This window comes from Neolamprologus brichardi, chromosome 10 (assembly GCF_056152115.1).
Source record: "Neolamprologus brichardi isolate AB-2024 chromosome 10, ASM5615211v1, whole genome shotgun sequence".
NCBI lineage: Eukaryota > Metazoa > Chordata > Actinopteri > Cichliformes > Cichlidae > Neolamprologus > Neolamprologus brichardi.
The window spans coordinates 3,916,041-3,933,335 of NC_142113.1; the positions used below are offsets into that span (position 1 = coordinate 3,916,041).

At 40.4% G+C, this 17,295-nt stretch overlaps 2 protein-coding genes across 2 annotated transcripts; both read right to left on the reverse strand.

Annotated features, from left to right (window-relative positions):
* Nucleotides 1–1,354: 1,354 nt before the first annotated feature.
* LOC148100784 (uncharacterized) lies at nt 1,355–2,908 on the reverse strand. The gene has a single exon (XM_087846771.1). It carries the CDS (start codon nt 2,906–2,908, stop codon nt 1,355–1,357), a length of 1,554 nt encoding a protein of 517 aa, XP_087702897.1.
* An 11,701-nt stretch (nt 2,909–14,609) lies between these two features.
* On the reverse strand, nt 14,610–16,163 carry LOC148100785 (uncharacterized). Its single transcript, XM_087846772.1, has one exon. The coding sequence runs from the start codon at nt 16,161–16,163 to the stop codon at nt 14,610–14,612; it is 1,554 nt and encodes a 517-aa protein (XP_087702898.1).
* Nucleotides 16,164–17,295: the final 1,132 nt, after the last annotated feature.

Below are 17,295 nucleotides of genomic sequence, written 5' to 3' on the forward strand. Positions count from 1 at the left end.
TGGTATGAGGACCACTGTGGGTTAATCTTTGTAGTGATACTCACTCCTTTTTTTTTATTTAGACCTGGTTTATTTCTGGTATAGTTGAATATTTGTATATAATCCCCGCAGCTGTCAGACTCTATAACAGGGGTCACCAGCCTTTCTTAAAACTGAGATTTAGATAAAACTGTGAACAGTTTGGTTCATCTTTAGTCAAGATTTATGTTTTGTAATTTAAATCTGACATCGCAAAAGTATTTTAGAGTTTGAATAATGTATTTTACAACTGCAGTACACGTAATACTAATTTTGAACAATTTTGTCCAGGTTCCTTGACACCAGGGTCTCCTCCAGGACCATCACGTTCAGTTACAGAGTCGGTGTGTCCACGGTGTGCCAGATCATCCCCCAGGTAGCGACGGCCATCTGGGACTGTCTAGTGGACGACTTCATGGCTGTGCCTTCACCTGGAGACTCATAGAGAAAGTATATACAGTGGTCCCTCATTTATTGCAGCAGGGTTTCTCAGAATAACTAGCCCCTCGCCACACACTTTATACACTTTATTTTTTTATTTTTTTTACACACACACATGAAGATTAGTCACAGTTCTCACAAGTTGATTCTCACAGTGCAAACCTTTGTAGATTTCAAAACGTAAAAGTATCATTATGCTGTGTTTTTTCTTCGTCTTCCTGCCACTTTTGTGCGCCTTTTTCCCTCCAGGAGTGATGATGTCATCATCACTCCATAAGCCAATGAGATTATCACATGACATTTATGAACAGGGATATCTCTTTTTAACTGTTTTCAATTTAATGTAATATTGAAGTGTTTCTTAGTTTTAGACTAGTTGGTTAGTCTATTTCAATGTTTTAAACCATATCCCAGGTTTTTACTTCACCATTTATGGAGTTTTAACAAGCAAATAAAAGACAGAGCTTAATTCTGTAAAGATTAGATGAAAAATACTCAAAGGATAAATTCAATTGGTTTATTATTTTGTTACATAAGTTGAAAAAAGTAAAACAAGTAACTACAGAAACAACATAAAAGGAAACTTAAACAATCAAATAAATAAATGAAGGGGGGGGGGGGGGGGGAAGGGGAGAAAACCCCAACAATCCCCTCTGAGCAAGCACTAGGCGACAGTGGGGAGGAAAAACTGCCTTTTAACGGGCAGAAGCCTCCAGCAGAACCAGGCTCAGGAGGGGGCAGTCAACTGCTGGGACTGGTTGGGGGAGAGGGTGAGGGTGGAAAAAAAGAAAAAAGATTAAGAAGGTAGGGAATATGTGTTAGGAGAGAAAGGGAGAGGGGGGACATGAGAGGTGAAAATTAAGATGGATCACAGGTGGAGGAGGACGAGGCTAAATCATCTGAATAACCAGCAGACGCCTCTTTTCTTCATTTCCAGGTATTTTTCCATGAGCGCTTTTTTCTCCAGGATAAGGGTTCTCAACTGATCGTTTGTTTCTGCATTTTGCTCCTCGAGTTGCTTGCATCTTTGCTCCATTTCTTTTAATCCTGCTTGTTCTTTTCTAGGCTTTTCTTCCGGGTCTTTGTACGTTGCCTCCTCCATTTGATTTGCCTTGCACATGTCTGTATTTCTCTCTTGTTTTTTCTTGTACATCTCTTCTATCAGGTCAATTTTTCTCTTGAATACTTGATGCATAAGCAGCAGGTATTCATATTTTTTCTCTTGTTGTTGCTTTTGTGCCTGCATTTCAGTTATTTGGCTCTTCAAGTCACTGACCCTCAACAACATCTCATTCATGAGCTCTGAGTGTTTTTTCCTCATTCCATCGATCGTACACTGCATCTCTGAACATTGTCTTTCCAGTATTTCATTTTCTCTTTCCAGGTCAGGTGTTTTCTCCCTCATTTCATTACAAAATTCTCGCAGTTCTAGATTCCTTCTCTCAAAGTCCTGGAGAATACGTTTTTCTTCTTCCTGTTTCTCTTTTTCTTCAAGAAGCTCTTTATTTTTGCACTCTGTTTCATCAAACCTGACTTTCAGCTCTACGTACATTTCCCTCATGGCTTTGAGTTTGTCCTCCATTGGTATTTCTGTTTCTCTTTCCAGTTCAGGTGTTTTGTCCTTCATTTCATTACAAAATTCTCGCAGTTCTAGATTCCTTCTCTCAAAATCCTGGAGAATACGTTTTTCTTCTTCCTGTTTCTCTTTTTCTTCAAGAAGCTCTATATTTTTGAACTCTGTTTCACCAAACCTGACTGCCAGATCTACGCACATTTCCCTCATGTCTTTGAGTTTGCGCTGCAGTCGCATTGTCTTTTTTCTTTCCAGTTCAGATGTTTTTTCCATCATTTCATTACAAAATTCTCGCAGTTCTAGATTCCTTCTCTCAAAGTCCTGGATAATACGTTTTTCTTCTTCCTGTTGCTTTTTTTCTTCAAGAAGCTCTTTCAGTTTGTGCTCCATTTGTATTTCCTGTTCAGTCTTCTGTTGGCGGATTTTTTCAATTGTTTTCTCAGCTTCATCGAGCTTTCCTTGAAGTATCTGTATCTCCTCAATAGTAGCTTTCTTTCCTTGAAGCTGGGCAGATGTTTCTTTTAATTCAGCACTCTGTGTTCCCGATGAAAAAATACGGGAAAAAAAATTCTTTCGTCCTTGACCAAACTTCATTCCCTCATTGATAATTTTTATATCAGGCTGCCGTTGCTGTTTTCCTTCCAGGTCTTTATTTCGTGCTTCCAATTGTCTGCACTTCTCCTCTAGTTGAAGCTTCTCTTCTTCAATTTGTTTAACTTTGTCATGGAGGTCAGAGTTTTCCTTCTGACTTTCCTGTAATGCCCTTTGGATTGATAAGACAACATCCATGGTTATTTCTCCTGAAGAGATTGGCTGGCCAGACCACGAAGGAGAGGCAGCATTATTTATTTTTCTTTGTCGGCGTTTTCGTCCCATGTTGGAGCCTGTGCACAGTGACTCTGAAAAGGCTTAGAAATATTTGCAAATGTATCTCGTGTTGAACGTTTGAAGTCTGCGAACAAACTGTTTTAAAATTGCTGCTTCTGATCCCTATTTATAGACTTCAGAACTTCAAAGGATCAAAGGTATTAATGATGTCACATCTTGTGACATCATCATTCCGTAAGCCAATCAGATTGTCACATGACATTTTAAAATGGGGATGTGTTTTTTTTTGTTTTTTTGTTTTTTTTTAAAGTTTTTTTGGAGTTTTCACCATTTGCTCCAGGAGCTGCGCCTGGATGACGGCCGCTTTCAGCGGTACTGTTATGTTTGCATGCCTCAAACATTAATGATGACACCTTCAGTCTTTCTCAGTTCCATTCTTTAATTCTCAGGCTTGCAGCGGCAACACAGTCTGCAGCGCTAACTTGTTCATCTACCGTTTTCTGTTGTCTCCTTTTTCTATATCCTCCTTCTGCCTTACATTCGACCTTTCAAAATAAAAGTTCTGTAAACATCACAATCACCTCCTTTTTTTTTTCTTTAACAAACTTAGGTACTCAGTGAGGTGAATTATTAATCTGAACCTATGATAACAACACCTAATAAAATTACTGAACGTTCTTATTACTTGAGTTTCTCCACACCTAAACATCACTTAAACAGCACTGCATTTGCGCAGATCTCTGACTAATCACTATCAACATTCAACACTAGAATACTGGTTACAGTGTTAGATTCAGGAACAACAAACATGTTACACGCAGCGTAACCTTTAACGGGTCACTCAGATATTCAAGTCTTAGATCTGATGTAATCAGACAGATGCATAGGTACGCGTCTGTTTGATCTGACTGGGTATCTGGGCTTGTCTGTCAAGGCGGGGTCGACATGTCGTCCAGGTGGGGCATCTTCAAGTCCATGTCTGATTTTCTTGAAGCATGAGGCATTGCTGACAATTGAGTGTCCATCCCTTGTAGCTGTAATTTCAGAACCCTTAACTTTAGTCACTTTATAGGGTTTTGCATTGTATGGTGTGGATAATTTGTTGTGCTTGGGTTGGCGATGCAGCACTGTGTCACCCAGTCTGACGCGACGAGTTGCATCTGCGATCACCTTCATCTTGATCTTTGCACTATCATCCCTTGCTCTCACTTCAGCGTCTGAACACTTCCGTGGAGTGGTGTTAACGAAAGGGAGCTTGGTGTATAGCTGGCGTTGAAACAGTATTTCAGCTGGTGAGCTTGCTGTTGTGCAATGAGATGTAGATCTGTACTCACGAAGAAAGATGTTTAGTTGCTGTCTCCATGGTGTGCCCTGCATCTCGGCAACTCTCAGTGCTTTGCATAGGGTTCTCGTAAATCTCTCAGCAATGGCGTTCGCCTGAGGCCAACAAGGTTTGATTTTTGCGATGATGAAATCCTAGGTAGTCTGCAAACTGTGAGAAAGCCTCACTGTTAAAAGGAGGACCATTGTCAGTTTTTACTGTCCTTGGGATTCCAAACATGGAGAACACTTTGTCAATGACTGGGATAACAGAAGATGCTGATGTTGAGCGTACACTTTCAACGACTGGATAGCGAGAATACTCGTCTGTGATAACGAGCAGGTATTTCCCCCGTAGGGAGCGGTCCATAAACGTCTGCACTGACACTGTGCCAGGGCGTTTCGGGTAATGGTGACGTCTGCAGAGGGTCAGTGTGTGTGACAGGTGTGCTAGCTTGGCATGGCAGACAGTTTTGAACTGCAGATTCTGCTTTCCGATCAATCTCTGGGAACCATACTTTGGTACGTAGCAGCGCTTTGGTCTTGACGATACCCTGGTGCCCTTCGTGTGCCAGTTGTATTGCTCTTTCTTGTAGGACAGTTGGAATAACTATCCTCGTGCCTCTGAGTATGAAGTCAGATGAGTCAGCTACTGTTAGTTCACTTTGAACATGTTTGAATGATTTCAAAATGTCAGCATGCTGGGATTTATCTGTTAGATGCCACGTGTTGTTCCTGATGTGACCGATGACTTCCTGCAGAACCTGGTCTTTCAGAGTCTCTGTTTTTATCTCGTGAAGTGTCATGGCTTTTGGAGTGATAAGAGAAGAACTTGACATACTCTTCTGCAACCTTACATGCACGAGCACTTTCATTCTCCTGTGTTGGCACTGGATGACGTGACATAAAGTCAGCTGGATTATCAGCACCTTTTCTGTATTCCACTCTGAAATTATATGGCTGAAGTCTCAGTCCCCATCTTTCTATTCTGGCAGGTGGTTTTGATCTTGGGTTATTCCAGATGATTTTGAGTGCCTTGTGATCGGTCACCAGTGTGAATGGATGTCCATAAACATAGAAATGGAAATGTTCGCAACTGCACACAATGGCGAGTGCTTCTTTCTCAGTCTGCGAGTATCTCGTTTCCACATCACTCAGTGCTCTGCTTGCATATGCAATAATGTGCTTCATCCACTTTTCATCTTTTTGACAGAGGATGGCGCCCAGTCCTACTGGACTAGCATCAACAATCAGTTCAGTCTGTCTGCTGGGATAGAAGTAGGACATCGTCGTGTCGCTTGTGAGACTGACCTTGAGTGCCTGCAACGCAGTTTCTTGGTCTTGACCCCATGTCCAAGGGGTGGCCTTGTGTGTGAGCCTGCGCAGTGGCTCAGAGATCGATGAGAAGTCTCTGATGAACCTTGAGCAGTAATTGGCCATGCCAAGGAGACTTTTGATGTCAGCAGGTGTTTTTGGGTTGGGAGCGTGTTGAACTGCTGCAACCTTTTTAGGATCTGCTGAAACGCCACCTGCAGAGAAGATGAAACCAAAAAACTCAAGTTTTGTTTTATTAAATTCACACTTTTCTCGATTCAGAGTAAGACCTGACTCTGATAGTCACTTAAAGAGAAAGATTGCTGTCATGATCAGCCTGGTCCCTGCCAAAGACTATAATGTCATCACTGAGATTTTTGACTCCGTTCAGTCCTTGCAGCGTCTGATAAATAGCATTTTGGAAGACTTCAGCTGCAGAAGAGACTCCAAAGCTCAGTCTTTTATTGCGCCGAAATCACAGATGAGTAGTGAACGTCGTAATGTAGCGGCTGTCAGGGTGTAATTCAAATTGGTGGTATCCTGCCCCGAGATCAAATTTTGAGAACACCGTAGATCCATTCAGCTCATGGATTACATCATCAATCGTGGTCGTGACGTTCTCGTTCGATTGCAGTGTTTGCTTGTCTCATGTCCACACATATCCGTACGTCGTCCGGATCCTTTGGTTTTGAAGTGTTACAATGGGTGAAACCCACGGTGTTGGTCCCGTAAACCTTTTCAATAATGTCATCAGCTTCTAATTTCTGAAGTTCGTCCTCCACTTTTTGACGTAAATGAAAAGGAACACTTCTGTGTGGTTGACAGGTTGATTTTACATCTGTGTTTATATGCAGTTTGACTTGAAAATCTCTGAGTTTTCCAATTCCCTTGAAAAGTTCCGGGTGTTGTTCTACTAGCTTGTCTGCAACAGAACGTTGAGACTGAGAAGAGACCGCAGTGACAATATGGAGGAGTTCCAAGGCTTTTGAGGTTTCAAAACTCAAAAATATTGAAACCACCTCCTTTAATGACGAAGAAGGAACACCTAACTGTTTTGTCTTGTTTTTCCACACTGCACCTGAATGCACCACACACAGGGAGAGACGTAGATGAGTGGTATGGGTAAATCTTGATGTCTGTAGAGGTCAACGTAGGACGTGTTGTCAGTTTGTTGTAGGTAGCTTCAGTTAAGCAGTTAGCAGTGGCCCCAGAATCGATTAGCACCGGTATCTGGGTGCCTCTGCTGCCCTCAGGTGAATGTATGGCTATTCACCCTATGCAGCGAGCTTAACATAAGAGGAGATGGTTCCAGGAACGACAGGACACATCGTTTTGTCTTTGTGTCTTTAACTGAAGACCATTTTTTTCCTCTTTTAATTTGTAAATGGTAATGGACTGATTCTTATATAGCGCTTTTCTACTCTCACGGAGTACTCAAAGCGCTCTATACAACATGCCTCACTCACCCAATCATACCCATTCTCACAAGCACTTTATCTACACTTAGTGCTTTCTAACGACATTCATACACATTCATACTCCGATGGATGCATCGGAGAGCAAGTTGGGGTTAGTATCTTGCCCAAGGATACTTGACATGCAGACTGGAGGAGCCTGGGATTGAACCACCGACCTTCCGATCAGTAGGTGACCTGCTCTACCTCCTGAGCTACAGCCATTGTAAGACTGTGAACATACAGTAAAATAATACGTAAGCATCAGTATCAACATATTTTGTAAACAAAACAGAAGTTAGCAACATAGCTTTCCTTACGCTTTACATTCACCATAAACATCTTTCCTTATACGTTCAAATAACCTTTTAAGTAACATGAAAGTAACAAATCTTACAGAAAATGAAGTTAGACATTGCTTACTTACAGATTATGGCTCAACAAACTCCCCAACAATGTACACTGGGCTTAAAGTTTCGCAGCTTGTTCTCTGCTCCATGCATTCTCTCCCACTGCCTGCGTGAACTTTGCCTGCTGCTTACAACCCATCACGGGGGCAGTGTAGTGCACACCAAATAACCAAAGAAGAAGCCACAAACTGAAGGGGTAATACTGCCCACTATTGGGAAACCTGAGAAATGCGCCAGCCAAAGAAACCCAACAAAGTAACAACCGAGGGGCAGAATAGTGCCCATTACTCTGACTTCAGTATGTGGGAGTTTAGGATGTTGAGCTGTGTTCACCACATATACATAAGCGTCATCACTGCTGGATGTGTGCCCTGTCTCCACGTGTGCAGCGCTATCTGTTACTTGATGAACAGTTTGCGGTGGCAGATTTTTCTTCTTCTTCTTTCCACAATGTGTCTCTTTTCTCTTTGAGCGACATTGCTTTGCAAAATGATTGTATTTGCCACAAGAATTACAGATTTTGTCTTTGGCTGGGCAGCCTTGCTCATGAGGATATCTGCCTCCACAGTTTCGACAGCGGTTATTCGGCCGCCATGAGGGTGTCCATTTGTTTCTAGCCGTGGTGTCACGTCCTGTTTTGTGCTGTACTTTATAGACTGCAGCTGTCTTGTCAGCTTCCATCCCTGTAGCTTGCAATTCAGACAGCTCACATGCACGCCCATGATTTAATAGATCATCCAACGTTAAATCAGGTTCTCTGAGTGCTTTTCTACGCAGCTGTGATGATGTACAGCTTTAGATAATTTGTGTTTTGATTCCTGCAGTCATGTCTGCAAACTCACAGTTTTTGGCTAGAATCCTAAGCCTGGTGTGATAGTTGTCCAACGTTTCACCTGATTCCTGCACCGCTTTCCTGAATAGATAAATCTGATACTGCACGTTTTTCTTAGGCACAAAGTATGCTGACAATTTCTGTTTTGTATCTGCGTACTTGTCGCCAACCGTTGCTAACGTGTCGTAAACGTCATGGACTTTTTCACCAGGCACATGCAGCAATAATGCTCTTAATCTCGCATCTCCAGTAATATTCATTGCCGTGGTGTAGTTCTCAAACCTCTGAAGCCATTTCGTCCAGCGAGGTCCGACGGAATAGAGGTCGGTGTCCGCGTCGAAGGGTGGAAGTGGAGTAGCGTGTGCAGCCATGTTCTTGTCTCCTAAGCTCCGGGTAGGGCAACTTCCTTCATCTTGCTTTGGTTGTAACCTTTACTCTCGTCGCCAATGTAATGTTTGCATGCCTCAAACATTAATGATGACACCTTCAGTATTTCTCAGTTCCATTCTTTAATTCTCAGGCTTGCAGCAGCAACACAGTCTGCAGCGCTAACTTGTTCATCTACCGTTTTCTGTTGTCTGCTTTTTCTATATCCTCCTTCCGCCTTACATTCGACCTTTCAAAATAAAGGTTCTGTAAACATCACAGGTACCACCGTCTTTCCCTCGCCCAGTTTGAGGGCGAGTAGGGGTGGGCGATATAAACGATATCTGATAGAAACAATATAAATTTGGCCAACGATAGAGATTTTGACTATACCGCTCTATCCGATAGCGCATGTTGATGATGTCATCAAGCTGCGCCTGTTTTGGTCGAAAGCATAGCGGCGGCTAAAACCATTAAAATCTGCAAATTATGGCGGGCGACAGTCATAGCAAAGAGATGAAGCACTTTTGAAATATGGGGAAATATCAAACTTTCAACTTGCTCTCCTCTGATACTTGGTCCTCTTTTTCTCCTGTTACATTACAAGACATCAGAGGCCTGCTTTGTCATATAAAACAGACTTCAAGCCCCCTTGATGTCCTTCCATCTTTATTTTTCACTAGTGTGTTTGATTCAATTGGCCCCTGTATTGTGGAAATGATAAATACTTCTCTTCATACTGGCTCAGTCCCCAGCTTCTTTAAACAAGCTATTGTTGAGCCAATATTAAAGAAACCTCAGCTGGATCCATCTCTTCCTAACAGTTATAGGCCAATATCCAAATTGCCCTTTATATCGAAAAATTTTAGAAAAAGTAGTACTAGAACAACTTAACTATTTCCTGGATAAAAATGCTGTTATGGACACTTTCCAGTCTGGTTTTCGTAAATTGCATTCCACTGAAACGGCCTTACTTAGAGTATCTAGTGATATCTTGATGGCAGCAGACTCTGGAGAGTACACAGTGCTAGTCCTGTTGGATCTCAGCTCTACTTATGACACTGTAGATCACAGTATCATGATAAACAGACTCGAGAACTTGTTTGGGATTACTGGTGTTGTTTTAAAATGGTTTATATCATATCTGTCTGAGAGATCTTTTACTGTTTGCATGAATCATGTCACATCAGAATCAACAGTTTTGCCGTGTGGGGTACCTCAGGGATCTGTCCTTGGTCCAATTCTCTTTTTACTTTATGTATTTCCCCTAGGCCAAATTATTAAGCGCTATAAATATATCTCCTATCATCTCTATGCTGACGACATCCAACTATACTGTTCCTTCAAAATGTCTGAGTTTTATAAATTGTCTAATTTAAGTAATTGCCTGACAGAAATCAACAAATGGTTATATGACAATTTTCTCCAACTAAACTCTGATAAAACAGAAACTCTAATTATTGCTCCAGACCACATGGTCCCAGAAATTAGACAGCATATCAGCTTCTTAGACCCTTCTGTAAAATCAAGCCTTAGAAATCTCGGTGTCATATTTGACAGCTCGATGTTGCTCGAGCAGCATTCTAAGCAGCTGGTCCGAAACTGTTTTTTTATCATTTACGGAATATCTCTAAACTCAGACTAATGGTATCAAAGCTTGAACCTGAGATGATTATTCATGCTTTTATTTCTTCTCGTTTAGACTATTATAATGGCCTTTTTACTTGTTTTAACAAATCAGCCTTAAATCATCTTCAGACTGTGCAGATTGCTGCAGCACGTCTCTTAACAGGCACAAAGAGAAGATCACATATCACTCCAGTCTTGGCCTCCCTTCACTGGTTGCCTGTAAATTTTAGGTTTCATTTTAAAATTTTACTTCTAACCTTTAGGGCCCTACATGGTCAGGCTCCTCAATATTTATCTGACCGGCTGAAACCACATACATCTTCTCGGGCTTTAAGGTCATTAGATCAGAGACTGCTGGTGGTACCGCGCACTCGTTTTAAAACTCGTGGTGATCGGGCCTTTCAGACTGCGGCACCACGGTTGTGGAATTCTCTCCCGCTGTCTCTTCGCTGCACGGACTCCATTGATTCTTTTAAGAAAAAGCTGAAGACATTTTTATTTAGAAAAGCATTTGATTAATTTCTTCTTATGCTGTTTTTATAGTTTTATTGTTTTACATTGTTTTATTTACTGTTATATTGTTTTTATATTCCCATTTCCTGTGTTGTAAAGCACTTTGTGATTTTTATCTGTGAAAAGCGCTATATAAATAAATTTTACTTACTTTACTTACTTACTCTCAGTATATTAATAACTAACCTCGTATTGTGGATTAATAATCTCAGTTGTTCTCCTGACTGAAGTTTGGCCAGTGTATAGCATCCTGCTATGCAATTGCATTTGTCCCTGACCACCAGAATCAGTCACGTTAACTTTTAATGAGTGGAAAAAAGTTGGCGTTCATCCTCCAGCTTCACTGTGCTAATGTTATGCTAACATAGCTGTGTCGCTAGCAATCACGTAGCACATCATTATATACCAGGTAATCCAACTTCAGTAACCCTACACTGCTGTTTAGTTTTCTGTCTTCATTTATGTTGGAAGTGGTAGCAGAGCTATACGTTTTAATTAGTTTCAAAAGTCTCTGTCAGAACATGGTATGAAAGGTGGAAACTAGCGAGCTAACTTCTTGTTAACTTCTAACTCCGTTAAATTTAATAAATTCTGTTTTCATGGATGTAAAATGTAATTGTTACACCAGATAAAGCAGCAACGCTGATGATTTAATTAAAGATGAAAGAATTTAGACCGTTTTTAACTCTTAGTGTTCGTTTGACTTTGGGACCTGAAATGGACGGAGTTTTGGACCCAGATTACTCCACGAAGCTCCTCACTACAGCAGCCGTAATGCTCTGACAATCCATCAAGCAGTGCGGCTTACCAAAGTTGTGCTAAAACATTTTTTTAACGTTTTTTAAACAATTTTTGCACGCAGAAATCGGTTCGAGGTCACCAGAATTCATACATAAGGCACACTCTCGATTTTTGAGAAAATTAAAGGATTTTTTTATGTGGAAAATACGTTATACAGAAGAAAAGAATATATATCAGTGATTAGAGCTGGGCGATAGAACAATAACGATATGTATTGCGAAATACCTTTTTCTCGATAGAAAAATTAAACTATCGCGATAGACCTCATCTCTCTCTCTCTTCCTCTCTTATAAAAACGAATAGCCAATACAAATTAAGTAGTGCAGAGCTTAACCAATCACAGCCGCAGCGTCACGTCACGTAACTTGTTACGTACAGCTCAAGTGCCAAGCCGCGCATGTGTATTTGTTTGGGAAGCAGCCCGCCGCCGTGCGGCCGGGTAATGGAGAAAATGAGTGTTCCGACTAGAGAAAAGTCTAGGTGACCAAGTTACCGAAGAGAGCACAGATGACGGCTCCAATGCCAGAGAGATTGTCGAAAGGAAAGACCAGAGAAGTTCCGTAGTGTGGAGGTTTTTCGGCTATTTGAAGTCGAAAAAACAGAGTAACGCGCACTGTAAATTGTCGTCGAAAACAACCAGGGGAATCCCTGTGAAGCAGCAACAGTCAATTGAGTCTGCTTTCTCCAGCGTCTTACCATATGACAAAAAAGCTAAGAGACATAGCAACATAACGAATGCCATAGCTTACTGTCTTGCTAAAGACATGCTACCAATAAACACGGTCCACAATGAAGGATTCAAGCAGCTAATTAAGGTAATGGATCCTCGTTACCAACTCCTTGAACATAAACATGTCTGTCAGACAGCGCTTCCAAAGCAACATTATAAGTTAGTCAATTTTGTCTCTTCTTCTGTAAAATAAACTAAGATTTATTTTTAGAATTAATATTTTGTTTCTAAGTGGAACTGACAATTTAGTAGTCTGTTTTGTTTGTTCTATTTTGAAACTTAAAGGCTTTAGCGGCTACTTTTTGTGTAGTTTGTAATATTTGCCTTTATTTTGCCTAAACTGAAGCCTCATTTTAAGTACATCTGCCCTGTTGAACTTATTATGGGAAATAAATATTTAAATCAAAACAAGCTGCTGATTATTTCACATTTTACTTGTGAGCAACAGCACATTTAAATCTTACATATATAGTTATTTGGCTTATATCGTGATGTATATCGTTACCGCACATACTTCAAATTATATTGCGATATGGATTTTAGGCCATATCGCCCAGCCCTACTCAAAAGGTCTCATCAAGTCCCGATTTAATTCGATTTATGCCATGTTATCAGTGTTTGCATTGATAGCATGGCTGTGGTGTCATATCAGTGTATGCTTTCGGTGTTTGCTGATATCAAACTGTGGTATGAGGACCACTGTGGGTTAATCTTTGTAGTGATACTCACTCCTTTTTTTTATTTAGACCTGGTTTATTTCTGGTATAGTTGAATATTTGTATATAATCCCAGCAGCTGTCAGACTCTATAACAGGGGTCACCAGCCTTTCTTAAAACTGAGAGTTAGATAAAACTGTGAACAGTTTGGTTCATCTTTAGTTATATGGTTCTATCCAGCATATTCTATCTTGATATGCTGTCTTATCACAGGCTAATTTTTCAAAAATATTAACAATGATTTATACAAGGAAAGGGCTACATACAACTCTTTATTTCTATTAATGTCTTACTTCATTCCTACCTGATTGACATGTTTAGGAATTATTAGTGATTGGCTCACTGTAGTGGTAAAAGTTGCTACCAATCAAATTATGATATGTTAAAGTTAAAACAAAACACAACTGACTGTTTTATATTATATCTAATTTATATTATGTAATTATCCTTATAATTACAAAATGTTTTATGTAAGATTTATGTTTTGTAATTTAAATCTGACATCACAAAAGTATTTTGGAGTTTGAATATTTTGTAATTTTTTGTAATTTTGTAACTGCAGTACACATAATACTAATTTTGAACAATTTTGTCCAGGTTCCTTGACACCAGGGACTCCTTTAGGACCATCGCGTTCAGTTACAGAGTCGGTGTGTCCACGGTGTGCCAGATCATCCCCCAGGTAGCGACGGCCATCTGGGACTGTCTAGTGGACGACTTCATGGCTGTGCCTTCACCTGGAGACTCATAGAGAAAGTATATACAGTGGTCCCTCATTTATTGCAGCAGGGTTTCTCAGAATAACTAGCCCCTCGCCACACACTTTATACACTTTATTTATTTATTTATTTTTTACACACACACATGAAGATTAGTCACAGTTCTCACAAGTTGATTCTCACAGTGCAAACCTTTGTAGATTTCAAAACGTAAAAGTATCATTATGCCGTGTTTTTTCTTCGTCTGCCTGCCACTTTTGTGCACCTTTTTCCCTCCAGGAGTGATGATGTCATCATCACTCCATAATCCATTGAGATTATCACATGACATTTATGAACGAGGATATTTTTTTTAACTGTTTTCAATTTAATGTAATATTTAAGTGTTTCTTAGTTTTAGACTAGTTGGTTAGTCTTTTTCAATGTTTTAAACCATATCCCAGGTTTTTACTTCACCATTTATGGAGTTTTAACAAGCAAATAAAAGACAGAGCTTAATTCTGAAAAGATTAGATGAAAAATACTCAAAGGATAAATTCAATTGGTTTATTATTTTGTTACATAAGTTGAAAAAAGTAAAACAAGTAACTACAGAAACAACATAAAAGGAAACTTAAACAATCAAATAAATAAATGAAGGGGGGGGGGGGAAGGGGGAAGGGGGTAGGGGGGAAGGGAGGAGGAGAGAAAACCCCAACAATCCCCTCTGAGCAAGCACTAGGCGACAGTGGGGAGGAAAAACTGCCTTTTAACGGGCAGAAGCCTCCAGCAGAACCAGGCTCAGGAGGGGGCAGTCAACTGCTGGGACTGGTTGGGGGGGGTGAGGGTGAAAAAAAGAAAAAAGATTAAGAAGGTAGGGAATATGTGTTAGGAGAGAAAGGGAGAGGGGGGACAGGAGAGGTGAAAATTAAGATGCATCACAGGTGGAGGAGGACGAGGCTAAATCATCTGAATAACCAGCAGACGCCTCTTTTCTTCATTTCCAGGTATTTTTCCATGAGCGCTTTTTTCTCCAGGATAAGGGTTCTCAACTGATCGTTTGTTTCTGCATTTTGCTCCTCGAGTTGCTTGCATCTTTGCTCCATTTCTTTTAATCCTGCTTGTTCTTTTCTAGGCTTTTCTTTCGGGTCTTCGTATGTTGTCTCCTCCATTGGATTTGCCTTGCACATGTCTGTATTTCTCTCTTGTTTTTTCTTGTACATCTCTTCTATCAGGTCAATTTTTCTCTTGAATACTTGATGCATAAGCAGCAGGTATTCATATTTTTTCTCTTGTTGTTGCTTTTGTGCCTGCATTTCACTTATTTGGCTCTTCAAGTCACTGACCCTCAACAACATCTCATTCATGAGCTCTGAGTGTTTTTTCCTCATTCCATCGATCGTACACTGCATCTCTGAACATTGTCTTTCCAGTATTTCCTTTTCTCTTTCCAGGTCAGGTGTTTTTTCCCTCATTTCATTACAAAATTCTCGCAGTTCTAGATTCCTTCTCTCAAAGTCCTGGAGAATACGTTTTTCTTCTTCCTGTTTCTCTTTTTCTTCAAGAAGCTCTTTATTTTTGCACTCTGTTTCATCAAACCTGACTTTCAGCTCTACGTACATTTCCCTCATGGCTTTGAGTTTGTCCTCCATTGGTATTTCTTTTTCTCTTTCCAGTTCAGGTGTTTTGTCCCTCATTTCATTACAAAATTCTCGCAGTTCTAGATTCCTTCTCTCAAAATCCTGGAGAATACGTTTTTCTTCTTCCTGTTTCTCTTTTTCTTCAAGAAGCTCTATATTTTTGAACTCTGTTTCACCAAACCTGACTGCCAGATCAACGCACATTTCCCTCATGTCTTTGAGTTTGCGCTGCAATCGTATTGTCTTTTTTCTTTCCAGTTCAGATGTTTTTTCCATCATTTCATTACAAAATTCTCGCAGTTCTAGATTCCTTCTCTCAAAGTCCTGGATAATACGTTTTTCTTCCTCCTGTTGCTTTTTTTCTTCAAGAAGCTCTTTCAGTTTGTGCTCCATTTGTATTTCCTGTTCAGTCTTCTGTTGGCGGATTTTTTCAATTGTTTTCTCAGCTTCATCGAGCTTTCCTTGAAGTATCTGTATCTCCTCAATAGTAGCTTTCTTTCCTTGAAGCTGGGCAGATGTTTCTTTTAATTCGGCACTCTGTGTTCCCGATGAAAAAATACGGGAAAAAAAATTCTTTCGTCCTTGACCAAACTTCATTCCCTCATTGATAATTTTTATATCAGGCTGCCGTTGCTGTTTTCCTTCCAGGTCTTTATTTCGTGCTTCCAATTGTCTGCACTTCTCCTCTAGTTGAAGCTTCTCTTCTTCAATTTGTTTAACTTTGTCATGGAGGTCAGAGTTTTCCTTCTGACTTTCCTGTAATGCCCTTTGGATTGATAAGACAACATCCATGGTTATTTCTCCTGAAGAGATTGGCTGGCCAGACCACGAAGGAGAGGCAGCATTATTTATTTTTCTTTGTCGGCGTTTTCGTCCCATGTTGGAGCCTGTGCACAGTGACTCTGAAAAGGCTTAGAAATATTTGCAAATGTATCTCGTGTTGAACGTTTGAAGTCTGCGAACAAACTGCTTTAAAATTGCTGCTTCTGATCCCTATTTATAGACTTCAGAACTTCAAAGGATCAAAGGTATTAATGATGTCACATCTTGTGACATCATCATTCCGTAAGCCAATCAGATTGTCACATGACATTTTAAAATGGGGATGTGTTTTTTTTTTTGTTTTTGTTTTTTTTTTAAGTTTTTTTGGAGTTTTCACCATTTGCTCCAGGAGCTGCGCCTGGATGACGGCCGCTTTCAGCGGTACTGTTATGTTTGCATGCCTCAAACATTAATGATGACACCTTCAGTCTTTCTCAGTTCCATTCTTTAATTCTCAGGCTTGCAGCGGCAACACAGTCTGCAGCGCTAACTTGTTCATCTACCGTTTTCTGTTGTCTCCTTTTTCTATATCCTCCTTCTGCCTTACATTCGACCTTTCAAAATAAAAGTTCTGTAAACATCACAATCACCTCCTTTTTTTTTTCTTTAACAAACTTAGGTACTCAGTGAGGTGAATTATTAATCTGAACCTATGATAACAACGCCTAATAAAATTACTGAACGTTCTTATTACTTGAGTTTCTCCACACCTAAACATCACTTAAACAGCACTGCATTTGCGCAGATCTCTGACTAATCACTATCAACATTAAACACTAGAATACTGGTTACAGTGTTAGATTCAGGAACAACAAACATGTTACACGCAGCGTAACCTTTAACGGGTCACTGAGATATTCAAGTCTTAGATCTGATGTAATCAGACAGATGCATAGGTACGCGTCTGTTTGATCTGACTTGGTATCTGGGCTTGTCTGTTAAGGCGGGGTCGACATGCCGTCCAGGTGGGGCATCTTCAAGTCCATGTCTGATTTTCTTGAAGAATGAGGCATTGCTGACAATTGAGTGTCCATCCCTTGTAGCTGTAATTTCAGAACCCTTAACTTTAGTCACTTTATAGGGTTTTGCATTGTATGGTGTGGATAATTTGTTGTGCTTGGGTTGGCGATGCAGCACTGTGTCACCCAGTCTGACGCGACGAGTTGCATCTGCGATCACCTTCATCTTG

Coding starts and splice junctions, on each gene's coding strand:
- LOC148100784 (XM_087846771.1), bottom strand. CDS start 2,908: ATGGGACGAAAACGCCGACAAAGAAAAATAAATAATGCTGCCTCTCCT.
- LOC148100785 (XM_087846772.1), bottom strand. CDS start 16,163: ATGGGACGAAAACGCCGACAAAGAAAAATAAATAATGCTGCCTCTCCT.